The 13,434-nt window shown below is 42.6% G+C and overlaps 2 protein-coding genes across 11 annotated transcripts in view; both read right to left on the bottom strand.

Annotated features, from left to right (window-relative positions):
- LOC125881951 (microtubule-associated protein 4) overlaps window positions 1-734 on the bottom strand; it is a 171,974-nt gene extending 171,240 nt beyond the window's left edge. For 9 of the 10 annotated variants that reach the window (XM_049565435.1, XM_049565442.1, XM_049565438.1 and 6 more), the window contains exon 1: window positions 637-721. The gene's annotated coding sequence lies outside the window, so the exon portion shown is untranslated. Of the gene's footprint in view, window positions 1-636 lie in introns of all 10 variants that reach the window. The other variant, XM_049565443.1, reaches the window with a different exon arrangement.
- A 3,289-nt stretch (window positions 735-4,023) lies between these two features.
- kcnh2b (potassium voltage-gated channel, subfamily H (eag-related), member 2b) overlaps window positions 4,024-13,434 on the bottom strand; it is a 409,664-nt gene continuing 400,253 nt past the window's right edge. The window contains exon 22 of the mRNA XM_049565471.1: window positions 4,024-13,363. Coding sequence (XP_049421428.1) covers window positions 12,941-13,363 — 423 coding nt within the window. The 3' untranslated portion in view covers window positions 4,024-12,940. The remainder of the gene's footprint in view (window positions 13,364-13,434) is intronic.

Genomic DNA, 13,434 nt, shown 5'->3' with positions numbered 1-13,434 from the left:
CTGACAAAGAATGCACTACTCCCAACACATCCAGTAAACGTGATACTGCAACAAAGAATGTGGAAGAAGTCTGCAGAGCTCAACTACAGTATGTGATACACACTGTTCAGCCTGCGCCCTGCTAGCAGACTGTAAATGAATGGACAGAGCCAACACAGGTCCGAGCTAGCTTGCATAACTTTGCTCCTGTCTGCTGTGACAGTGCAACTTCACCCATGCTGCCTCAAGTGCTGTCGGGAATATCGGAAGGGCCATATTTGGCTGCACGTGACCTGCCCACCTTTGTAGTAAATATGACGGAGAGAGTGAAAGTTCACAGCCAGTGTTCGCGATGAGAGGCGCAATAAAGTTGCAAACAACCACCTCTGGTTAATAATTTAAAAAAGGGCGAGTGCGTTGCCACTGCGCGTTCAGCCCCGCTGCTTCTCGAAAGTAAGAGTTTCCGAGGAGCACCTGAAGGCAGCATTATCCCACAGCACTACACCGTCGCTGTGATGCGTGCTGTGAGATCACTCATCCAAAATCACCGTCATTCCACTGCTACAAAGACTCCGCCCAAACCGCGCTCTCTGCAAACACCGCACGTCCCCGCAAACAGCGACAACAACACAATGTCCATATTGTGACGTGACTCACCGTTAGTTGTCCGCTTTTTGACAGTTTGTCGGGAGTCTGCGAGCGTCTCTGTCACCGCTACGATCCGCCCACCCGAGTGAGCACTCCGCTGGCCTCAGACTAACATGCTCCTCCCCGGGGACGCTCTCAGCCAATCACAGCTCCACCTCGCTGACTGTCTTTCAATCCAACCAATGGAATGGACGCTGACTTGTGAGTGACGCGTGTATCGTCCAATCACAGCCGTCGAACCCTGGGGCGGACCTCAATCGTCACTGAATGTACTTTTGACAGACACCGTGGACACTCAATGGAGAAGTTTGACTCCTTTTACGGGACGTTGCCGCTCCAATCGCCGGGAGGGACAGGCTCTGGATACGGCCACGGCCCAGGAAGACGCCCTTATATCGCCCAGATCACTGGAATGTCACCGGGATGAGTTATTACAGAAAATACGGAAACTGCAGCCGTTAGAAACCAGATATGACACGGTGACATTCACCTGTATCACACACAGGCCAGGTGTAAACATAGAAACAGTTAGATCAGTTTGTCTGCATTATTCTTTAAATAAAATAGGCACAACTGGAAACAGAAACAATTCAAGACAAACCACAATATGTTTATAACTCTGGTGACACAGACAATCAGTTAATATGACACAAACATGAGCTACACATGTCCAGATAATGTAATAAACCCATTCTTCTGGCTTAGTCTCACATTATATCCTCCAAATCCCTCCTTAATTTAGATAACTTTCATGTAAAGAACTTGGGAGGGGAAATCAAAAGCATTGTAACCCTAAAGATGAGTCACAGTCACATAGCGTAGGTTTACAGTGACACCCTGTGACAGAAATGGCAAACATCACTCCCCGGCTGCTGGGTGCCTCCTCTTTCTCCAGCTTGCATCATCACGGCCAGTGTGTGATGTCAGATTATATATATTCTGCTGTCGCCACTCCCCACCATCCACAGCCCCACCCTCTGGAGATCTCTCTCCAAACACTCCCATGACCGCACCGTCTGTCTCTGTCCAGCATCTTGGAGCTTTGGTAATGTTTGATTCAACGTCAAGTGCCTGTAGTGTGCTTTTAGTCACCTCGGGTATTTTTTTACTTGTTGTGGGGTATCCTTAATTATTACTCACTCACTGCTGCCATGGGGGGATTAAAATGGGCCTATCAGGCACAGGCCAAGGGGCCCAAAGGCTCAGGGGGCCTCATAGTTAGACCCTTTGGTTGAAGTGACTGTTTTATAGAATCGTTTGTTGGAAAGTCACAAAGCCCAGCCTGAAGTAGACGCTAGTCTAATTTACACAATGTAAAATGCCATAGACTTGTGCTAATAACGTTAGCATGTTGCATATGTGGGGAAAATGTGTCCAGATAAAGACAACTGTTTGTCTGTGAATGCTGCGAGTTATAGTGAAGCTGATTTGTGTACTTGTGTTTGACACTGTAGCAATTAAGCCATGTTTAATGTGTGTTTAGTGTGTGTTTTGAATCAACTAAACTTTACAGCATATCACAGAAACCCTGCACAGTGGCGTAGGCTCTGCGTCGAGCTGATGGACAACTTTAAATCCCACTTAATTCCGTTCAAAGTTATGTGACTCAAGCTCACACCTCTGGTGTCTGTCAACATGGAGTCTGAGCTAATATTTCATTATTAACTTCTCTCTACACGATACAGCAGCACAGTGCAAATCTAGGCTGCAGTAAGACAAGTAAACAAAGTGATTTAATACGTTTGATAATAAGACTTGCGTCACAGATTTCCTTTCACACACTTTGTATTCTGTGTCTGGTATATTCGTGAAGAGGAGTGTCAGTGTGGATCTGCTGGTGCATCTTTGGGAATAATTTCAACACTTTCATCTAACAGTAGAACTTTAGGGTAACCTGTAAAACCCTTCAAGAAAAACCAAGGCAAGCTTGCTGCTCTGTTTCAGTGACACCTCAGACTGTATGTGATGCGTTAAAGAACCTGTAAAATGTGTCCTATGTGGAAAGACTTTGTTTAAGGGCATGCATGGGGAAGATTTAAGGAGCTGAAGTCATTTTATTGAGAGTTAAGGCATGTTTGTTGGGCTATGAGGAAGTAGTGATGGCCAAATGAAGCCTCATGAAGCATTTTCTTTATTTTCTGAGCCCACTAGATGGCGCTCATGGTTTAAAGAGAGAAGCTCAAAGAATGGCAATTCAGTGTGCTTTCAACCTTTTGTTGAACAAAAAGCGCCATCTAGTGGGCTCATGAAATAAGGGAAATGTTTCATGAGGCTTCATTTGGCCATCACTATGAGGAAGAGGTTAAAGAAAAGAAGTTGCTACTGGAAATATTATGTAGGAATAATAGTTCAATGTAGTCAAGACTGGTGCTGTGTCTCAAATCACGTACTTAGTTAGTACACTTCCATTTAGTATACTATGTGTAGTGATGGCCAAATGAAACATTATGAAGCTTTTTATTTATTTGAAGTGCCCACTAGATGGCACTTTTTCTTCAACTAAAGGTTGAAAGCACAAGAAAATGCTTCATGAGGCTTCATTTGGCCATCACTAACTACTGTATGTGCACTATGTACTTATTGGCGTAGTGCACGAATTTCGACAGGGTAGTGTTGTCTCAAACCAAACACGGCCATTGTGCACTTACCGGAAATGACAACCGCAGCTGTTAGCTAGTTAGTAAACTAGCATTCGCGTTAAAGTTCGAGTCACCAAATCGTTACAGACTGCTAAATTAACCCAATAAACATACTGCTGGCTTACATTATAGTGGTGCTTAGTGCAAACAACACATGTATTTGTACAATGCCGCGACATTCACTGTCGCACTGTCCTCTACCGCCATTTCAGTTTGAAAAGTGGTCCCTCCCCTTCCGCTACGTAGCCAAAAGGCGACCATTGAGTGTCCATAGTTCCACACTCAACCTCTTGCACTGCATTTTTCCATACTTCTCAGTGTGAACACACTTATGCACTCAATATATTAAGTTTAAGTACAGAAGTGCGCGATTTGAGACACAGCATAGGACTTTATCTAGTGATGGCCAAATGAAGCCTCATGAAGCATTTTGTTTATTTTATGAGCCCACTAGATGGCACTTTTTGTTCAACAAAAGGTTGAAAGCACAAGGAATTGCCATTCTTTGAGCCTCTCTCTTTAAACCATGAGGTCCATCTAGTGGGCTGTGAAATTAAAGAAAATGCTTCATGAGGCTTCACTTGGCCATCACTAACTTTATCCTCATTTTAAAACATGAGAAAATGTTCTTCACAACTAAAATATGAAGAGAAAGAAAAAACACTTTTCCACAGTGAGTGCAGTCACACATTCTTCTTCTTCTCTTAACAGTCCGACTAAATGACACAAGGAGTCCTGACATCATCGTTTTGCTTTCAAAGAGGTTTATTGAAAGAAATATTTTGAAATTTTATAAAGTTCAACCATTGATAATGCTATCACACAATCAGAACCTAGAGCTTCACCATTTCCCCTCCACCTTTCTTCAACATTTGATATGAATAAAGCACTGCATCGGCCAGCCCAGTGTTAGAAATCTATGGTTAATATTCCAGGGACTGCAGTAGAGTATACACTGTTGAAAAGATTAACAGTTCTCAAAACATTTGTGAGAGTTTTTTGGGCCGCCACACTACTCGGTACTTTTCAGCAAACTGTGTCAAAGATATGCTATTGCTAACAGATTTCAACACCCTGTGCACTGAGAAGAAAAGAAGACGTGGTCCAAAAGTGCGCTCACATGTGTTGATAAGAGTCAGTCTTCAGAGTGTCGCCTGTCTCAGCTGGGCGAAAGCGGGATTTAGAACATTTTAGATGCACTTGATTTAACTTTTTAGGCAAGAGTGAAAACATAAGCCGGAGAAGGTAAATCAAGCGCTCCTTGATATTTGGGAAACAGGTAACAGTTCTGCCCAGGACTGCCACACATGCATCACTCTATTACAGTGGTTTGCAACCAAAGATACAAATATACAATATAATATTGTATCATCCAGGATCACTATATTTGCAGCTATTCAGTACCCATCTCTTCCATAACCTGGAAGTAGTATGTATATATATATGTATATATAAATATGACTCTCCCGTAACCCGGAAGAATTCAGTGTTTCACTCTACACACAGTTTGCAAGCATACAGCAAAAATCAGCTGCTTTGCACGTCAAACCCTTGGACTGCTGGACGATTCTCGGTGCAGCATGCAAGTAAAAATGTGCACAATATTAAAAGTCTTGAGCGTCATCATCCTAATCACCTTTAATCACCCTCATCATCATCATATCCATTTTTACCATGGACAACTGCATCCACATCTTATTTTTTTTATTTCCAATAAGGTGATTATTTTCATAAGAAATTAGAGCAGACTTTATTATTTAGTATATTTTCCTCTATAGTATTCTGCATTTCAAAGCATGCCAAAGAAATTTTTCAGTTTCTGCATAGTGCTGGCTATACGAGTGCCAAAGAGTTTGATTCCTTTACAAGTAGTAGAAGTCGGTATGTACAGGCAAGGAGTGACAGAGCAGATCCAGTGTTGTGTAAACGATACCAAACCCCCCTCCCCAAGTGCTCAAAATATCTACAAATACAGATCCCAAGTCTGTTGGAACTCATAGAAAGTTGTACAGAGCTGAAAAAAGCTCAGCAGTGTGGAAGAGCAGTTAAGGAAGGTGTGTGTTTAGTGTGTGTGTGTGTGTGTGTGTGTAGGCGTGACTGTAAGCTGGGTTTTTCATATTTGTACGTGTGTGTTCAAATGCAAAAGGGAAAAAAAACCCACTCTAATCTCCTTTAACGACCCCCTCCCCAGTCCCTCTCTAGTTTTGTAATATGCATTATGCATTACATAAATGTATTCTGTAGCATTGAATATTCCACTAAGGTCTACGGTCACATACAAGGAAGAAGAGTCGACGACGACAACCACATTCTAGTTTTGAGGTCATAGTTCTGAATGTAAAGATACAGTTCAGGCCACTAGGTGACTGTTATTGAACACTAACAAAACTCTCGCTACAGTATGTGTGACGGCGAGGAGAGCCCGCTTCTGAAAATCAGTATTCAAATCAGATTCACTGGTAAAGATCTCGATGGGTTTTCACTGGATATTTGGAGTCAAAGACCGATTCGTTATGAGATCTTGTTCCTGGTGACCACAGGCAGGGACTGCTGGTGAAATCTAACCGATGGTAATGATGAGTGTGTGAGCAAAGTAAACCAATCGAAACACGGCAACAAGCAGATAGGGTTCAGTAGTAAAAAGAACTCAGTAGATTTGGTCAGTGTCAGCTTATCAGCTTTGGACATCCGTGATGCATTCACTTACATTTTAAATACAGGAAAAAGGGATTATAGCAACTTTGTCAGTCTATTCTTACTCCCAGCTCGTCAAATATCGACACTGTCAGTGGCCCTTGGCGTCAGTTATCGACGCCACGTATGGCCTGCCTCATAATCTGACGCTCTGAGCGTAGTAAAAAGAGCAAGATAGACAAAGTAGGGTGGATTGGTCAAACAAATACAGGACTTTCACCCAGGAGAGCGCTGTTTGTGTCCTGTGAGAAGAGTTACTTTAACAACGTAGCATAATATGTCATTAAGACACATTTATTTTAACCCAAACTTTGATCATATTTTTGAATTTAACCATGTACTTTTGTTGCCTAAACCTGAGGAAGTAAACCCATAGACTGTATAAAATAATGGACGTAGCTACCGTGATGTCACCCACTGGTTTGTGGACTGCTGTTTTGAAGCCTCGAGTTCTGCATTTTGGTCACCACCATTTTGGGGTTTTAGTGACCATATTTAGATAACAGGTTGGAGCTGTGGAGTAGCGAGGGGTGGATAACAACACCTTGCGGATAGTGATGGCCAAACGAAGCCTCATGAAGCCCACTAGATGGCACTCATGGATTATAGAGAGAGGCTCAAAGAATGGCAATTCAGTGTGCTTTCAACCTTTTGTTGAACAAAAAGCACCATATAGTGGGCTCATAAAATGAAGAAAATGCTTCATGAGGCTTCATTTGGCCATCACTAAACATAGTATACTACATGGAAATGTACTAAGTATGCAATTTGAGACACAGCACCAGTCTTGACCACACTGAACTATTATTCCTACATAATACTTCAAGTAGCGACTTCTTTTCTTTAACCTCGTCCTCATAGCCCAACAAACATGCCTTAACTCTAAATAAAATGACTTCAGCTGCTTAAATCCGTTCCATGGATGCCCTTAAACCCTTTTTCTGAGCCCAACAAAAGGTTGAAAGCACACTGAATTGCCATTCTTTGAGCTTCTCTCTTTAAACCATGAACGCCATCTAGTGGGCTCAGAAAATAAAGAAAATGCTTCATGAGGCTTCATTTGGCCGTCACTACTTGCAAACACCCTGTTACTCACCCCGGCCTTAAATATCCATAACTTTAAGCCTTAAAAATATGTAAACAGATGACTTATGTAAAGAATGGGAAACTAGCTAGAGAGACCAAAACCATTTTTTTGTACCAGGCTGTAAACATGTTTATTTCTGTTGTAAAGTTGGACATTTTAACATGGATGTCTGTGTGGATTGACTTGCCACTGGAGCCAGCCTCATGTGGACATGTGAGGAATGCCGTTTTTTGCCACTTCTGCGTTGGTTTCATTTTTCATTCCTGGAGTTTGCCACTTGAGTAAACCTAAATACGTAGTAAACCTATGTTGGTAGTTTATTTTGCATTTAACAAGCAGAAACTGTACTTTTCCTCTGCGCGCGGAAGTTTATTTTGAAAATACACAATGCATGTAACAAGCGGAAACTGACATGCTGACCCTAAGCGTCCAAAAGGGATGCTGGAGGGGAACCTGTCATATTTTGACATGTAGGGCCACTGATTGAGTGTTAGTATTTGACGAGTTGGTAGTGAGAATGTGTTTCCTTTGTATATAACCCACCAATATGTTCAGTCACAATTCATCTGAAAGCCGCTTGAATCCCTTTTTACAGTGTACAAACCACCCTCACTCTCTAGGTTCAAGTTTTCCAAACCATCCCGATCACACCCAAAAATGATTTTAAGTCACTTTAAGAATCTCCTTGGTTGAACTTTAAAATCACAGATAATGCAGCTGCATTTACATGTGAGTTTAAAATGTCACCAGTGATTTGTTACAGCATTCACTCGCTTTGGTTCGATACTAAAGTGCACCTTTACAAAGCGTGACATCAGCTGCTTACATGCAGCCGCACGGTCCGATTACTGCACAGGAGAGACGCCGACAGTCACTGTGAAAACAGGTACGACAGGCCACGTGCACACTGTGTATTGAATGTGGCTTTGTGTGCATTTGCGTATTGATCAGTTTAGAATTATTAATAATGATAATAGTAATAATGTGCACCACTCTACAAGCACTTCATAAATATTAAATAAGCATTGTGAATGGCTTCATGAGTGTTAATTTCAAGAGTTATGCACAAAGGAACACGAGAACATGGGAGATACATGTTTAAACAGAAAGACTTCACTTGCTGCACCAAATGAACTTTTCATTAACCCGAGACAAAAAACACAAACAACAATAATCCTAAAACAATAAATAAATACAATAGCTTAGACCTGCAAGCAGCTAAATACAATCTTCACAATTCTGCATTAAAGGGGAACTCCGCCACAGTTAAGGTTAAGGATGTTACTGTGTAAATGTCACACTCCAATTGTTCTTTCCTTCCTTGTGATTGGTTGGTTTTGAGTTCTGAGACAAAGGAAAATTAACCCTTTAACATCAATGACACGTTCCTGAGTCTTTATTAAACATCTGCACTGTTTAAGAAGTAAAGTGCTAAAAGTTAACGGATGTAGTTAAGCTGCTACAAGTCTTAACTGTTTAAAGGACTATTGCACTTCAAAAGGTTTTCTCTCTTTAGCGTGTGGTGCAGGAAAAGGGTCTGTCCGTGTAATTTTGTATCGGGGGAAGACAATTTGAAGATGTCGTAGGACATTTTATTTCCCTTCATCTTGGCAACTCAAAACTGAAAACTGATAAAACTGTATGATATTGCAGAAATTAATGTGTGACTTCAGTATATTTTAACATGGACCCTATTTTCACAAGTGACTAATGGGAACAAGTTTTTGAAACCAGTTCAGTAATGACAGAGAGGGCTGCAGCTGACACCTGCAAAACAAGCTACGATTTAATCTTTCAGGGTAATAGTGCATTGTCAATGTACATCCACTGAAAGTGCTTGTTTTTTGCCATTGACAGGATCAGATTGTTATTAGCAGTGTCTGACAACATTATGGAAAGGATCCCTAAAGAGAAATAAATTGGTTGGACCCAATAACAAACAGGCTGGCTCAAGCAGAAGACAAAGAAAAACATTTTGTGTCTTTGTCAGACAAGAGATCCTTCTCGGGCCGATGTCACAATGATGTCTGTTTGTTAGCTGGAGGCAAAACACAACTAGCGACCAAAGGGCTGTAGGGCAAATATTGTCTTGTGGTGTTACTGGGAGCCAGAATAAAAGGAGTCATGGCTCAGAATGTAAATTTTATCACCTATCAGCTGCCACTGCCTGTCAACGAAAACAAAGACAGCGCTCCAAATTTACAAACGGTCCAGTTTGTGTCAGAGTGCGCTCCGACACTCATAATGAGTATTTCCGAATGCACGACTCGCATCATCTTTTTCCATTGTCTAAAACAAGCCAACAGAACTTGCTAGCTAGTGCTAGCTAATGTCTGTGGAGAATTGTTGTGCCTCCAGCTAAGCCCCGCCCACTCGAAAACGTCACACTGTTCACTAACAATAAAAGGTTCGATGACAATCTGAGCCTGTCAGTGGCAAAATAAGCCCTTATAGTGGACATACACTGACAGTGTCTTATTGCCCTGAGAGATTACATTGCAGCCCGTTCTCTCTCTCAATACTACACCAATGTCAAAAGGTTTTTATTCCCATTACTCACTTAGAGGTTAGGTCACTTAGGTTGAAAAATACTTAAGTTTTTCTTAAAATTCTTAATTTAAGGGAGTATCATTGTGCCTGCTCATATTATTTCATACACGTCTGCCTGCCCTGAGATATCTGGTTAACTCCAGACTCCGCCCTTATTACACCATGGTTATTTCCATCATCACCATCACCTTATCATTAATCCTGGGGGAAGTTACATTGCCATTCATTCCATTTATACTTCATAGTGAGATTTAAATGGAGAGGTGTACATATCTCTCAAATTTGCAAGTGGTCGGCATGCACTTTTCCAACCCTATTTGTTAGAATTGTCTATCCAATAATTTGATCTAAACGTAGTTCCAGGGCTTTTTTTTTTTCATATACAGAAATTCTTCATATGCAATAAATCACCTTTCTCTTTGATACTATAATTTTTTTCTTCAACCTGCTCACTGAGCCTCACTGAAGTCACAACATCATTTATAAACACAGGAAATCATATCATTCATCAGTTAGTTGTCATTTTCTTGACATGCCAGACTTATCCGGTGGCTGGTGAGATACAGTCTTCCTCTGAAGTGATACAGTATTATGTAGGAGGATGAAAGATGGAGGCCTGGACCAAAGATGTTTTCAGTTCACAGATCCAAGATCACCTCGACACATTACCCTCCCTTGGTCTCCTAAAATGGTGTTATTTGTCAAGTCAGTCTACAGTGTGTCACACAGCAGAGCAGTACAATGCCACTGCACTGAGCCAAATGAAACCTGAGCAGTGGTACGTTTGATGAACCTCAACAGTGCAGTGTGATAAATGGCCAAATGAATCAATCCTAAATCAAAGGGACTGAATGAGGCTGTGTTTGCTTCAATGGCAGACTGATCAATGCATGTTTGTTTTTGCCAGTTTGCTCTATCTGTACATACGAAGCATCTCTTATTTTGCCATCTATCTCGCCCCGTTTCCACCAAACACTTTTGGTATGGTAGCTTTGGAACCACGAGTAACCTTTCAGACATGGTACCTAGACCCGGGGTTCGTTTAGTGTTTCCATCACAAACAGTACTGTTAGATGTGGGTGGGGCTGTTGTCACTCACTGCTCCGGCCAGCACTAGTACCAATTCTGTGTGCTAGGTACCCCAACAGAGGGGGGTAGCGATGGCCAAATGAAGCATCATAAAGCATTTTCTTCATTTTATGAGCCCACTAGATGGTGCTTTTTGTTCAACAAAAGGTTGAAGGCTTCACTTTATTACCATTGTTTGAGCTGCTCAGAAAATAAAGAAAATGCTTCATGAGGCTTCATTTGGCCATCGCTAGAGGGGGGACCAAAAATGGGGATGGTACGGAACGGTTCCATTGGTACCATCCACAACTTTTCACAGTGGAAACAGAAAAAATTCGTACCGAACTGAACTGAACCGTACTGCTGGGTGGAAACGGGGCTTAAGTAAAGTGTGGTGAAGTTCTCAGCATCTGTGCATCTCTATACCTCAGAGAATCTGCGTTACTGTGTTGGTGGCCTGCTAACATGACATGACAAGGATCAGATGTTTATGAGAACTTCAAAATGGGAGGTAATGGGCTTAAGTTAACATGACGTAGTCCCTAAAACAGTGGTGCTTAAGTACAGTGTCTCCTGCTGTAGTATTGAAAATTCTTGGATGACCTCCTAAGTATTTCAAAACCTACATTATAAAGGGTTTTATTTGTGCTGTCTAGATTCAAAAAACACTTCATCATAATTCATAATTTGAAAAAGCTGCTAAAATCAGTTTGGGGCAAAGAAAACATATTTGTCCTAAACATTACAATCCAGTGACCCTCTACAGTGTGTGAAAGCAAACGCACTATACGCCATGCTCTGCAAACGAGGACAAACATTAAACACGTATAAAGGTTTAGACCTGAACTTTTCACACACACGTAATAAGATTAAAGCACACTCACTCATCTCTTCTTGCCAGTGTTTGCATATTGTACTGTACATAGAATAATGGCGCATTCGGCTGGTCATTGTAAACTGGCAAACTTGTATATTTATGGATCATGTGACGAACTTGTATGTACAAGCATGTGAAAGCATTCTGGGCGCTTGCTCAGGTGAAAAAACAAAAGTAAGGATCGATGAAATCTGAGGTAGCAAATTCAACTATGATAAACTAGAATCACTCAACCTTTTTTTCCTTCATGCGTGTGCTTTGATTTTTAGAAATAAAAGCAGGCCAGTGTCATGTCGCATATCATCGTAGTGTCTCTGTTTCTCTACAAGGTCACAACTCATAGCTCATGGAATTAGTAAACTGGGGTTTCCTGCTTGTGTCGTTGTTTATAGTGAGCTGTTTTTGGTGCGCTGTTCTCGTGGTAAACTTGTAAGTTTGCCAGTTTACCTGTTTGTGACGCTGCCCAAGCATGCCATGTGTTCTTCACTCACTAGCAAATCTGTACAATGCTTATGATAGGGCAGCTGATATGTTCATCGAGAAAATTCATGGCTTTTAACCCTCCAGTTCCCACCCCTGAGGTGCAAACCAGCCAATCCAGTGTGCTCTTGGGAAGGGGGAAGCGTTAGCTCCGCCTCTTGGGGCAGGACATCAGGGGGGAAGGAACCAATGACAGAACGGGACAGCAGGTTTCCTGTTAGGCCAGCTAACACTACAATTTACCAACCAGTTTGTGAGTTTATCGGAAGCGCCACGGACATATAGAATAGAATAATCATTATATCAATAGGATTTTCAGTGCAAGACGTAAATGGCTACTTGTTTCGTCATTATTCTGTCCGTTGTTGTCTCGTTCTCGTCAGTCATCCAACACTGGACACAGCAGTAAAGGGATTCTTCTACAGGATAGCAGTCAGTTATGTGTGTGACGCGTCAACCTTCGGCAGACGACTGAGAGCACCAGACCGGATCAGTCTGGGTCGACCTGGCTGGACTGTGTTCATTAAGTGGCAGAGCTCCTCTCTGCTCTGTTTGTGGTTTTGGTTAAAGGTTGTACCGTTGTGGAGTTCAGAAAGCTCCTGATGTTTTATAAGAAGAGAGGGGGGACTTGTGGAAGAGAGACAGAGAGAGGCCTCAATCCTTTCTTTGACCCCCCCGCCTGCCTGGCTTCACTCTCTCTGATCCAGGTGTCCTTTCTGAAGAGGTCAGAGGTGAAATTTCAGCGGTGAAGATACAGTAGCTGGGTGCCCTAAAAAGTTTTTGTGGTAGGTACAGTAGGTGCCTCTTGATCTCCAAAGTGCCATGAGGAACAGTGGAAATAGAAGGGGTAAAACATCGCTGTCGTTCTTTCTCTGTGTCCCTCCCTCCATCCCCCTCTCCTCCCCCTTCACCTCTTCCTTAGCTCCCCCCCGGGTCAGAGCTGTGTCTCTGTGGTGTCCGTGAGTCCAGAGGTGTCTGTGGTTCTTGTAGGGACAGCCTCCTTTGGGTTTCTAGATCCAGGGAAGGTACCTCCGTTCCCACGGCTGGTCCAACCCCAGACCCTAAACATACCCCTGAACCAAAGTCTAACCCTGCTCCTAAGCTTGACCCCACTGCTGCCCCACTCCCTAAATCTATCCCTACACCTGAACCTACAGCTGGCCCTGAAATGACTCCAGCCCCAGTGCCCAGTCCCAGCTCCAACTCCAGATGCTGCCCCAGGCTGTCCAGTCCGGAGGGAGCGAGCTGGCTCTGGCTGGTGTGGATCAGTGGGGAGTCCTGGGGCTGCAGGGAGTCGAGAGGCTTGGCCGGGAACTCCTCAAAGTCCTGGGAATCCAAGATCTGCAGGGAGAGAAACTGAGAGGTCAGTGGGACTGGCAGCTACTACTCTTCTTCTTGTTACAGAGTTAAAT

The sequence above is a fragment of the Epinephelus fuscoguttatus genome, linkage group LG21, assembly GCF_011397635.1.
Source record: "Epinephelus fuscoguttatus linkage group LG21, E.fuscoguttatus.final_Chr_v1".
In the NCBI taxonomy this organism is placed as follows: Eukaryota; Metazoa; Chordata; class Actinopteri; order Perciformes; family Serranidae; genus Epinephelus; species Epinephelus fuscoguttatus.
This window is presented reverse-complemented; position numbering and strand designations above follow the sequence as displayed.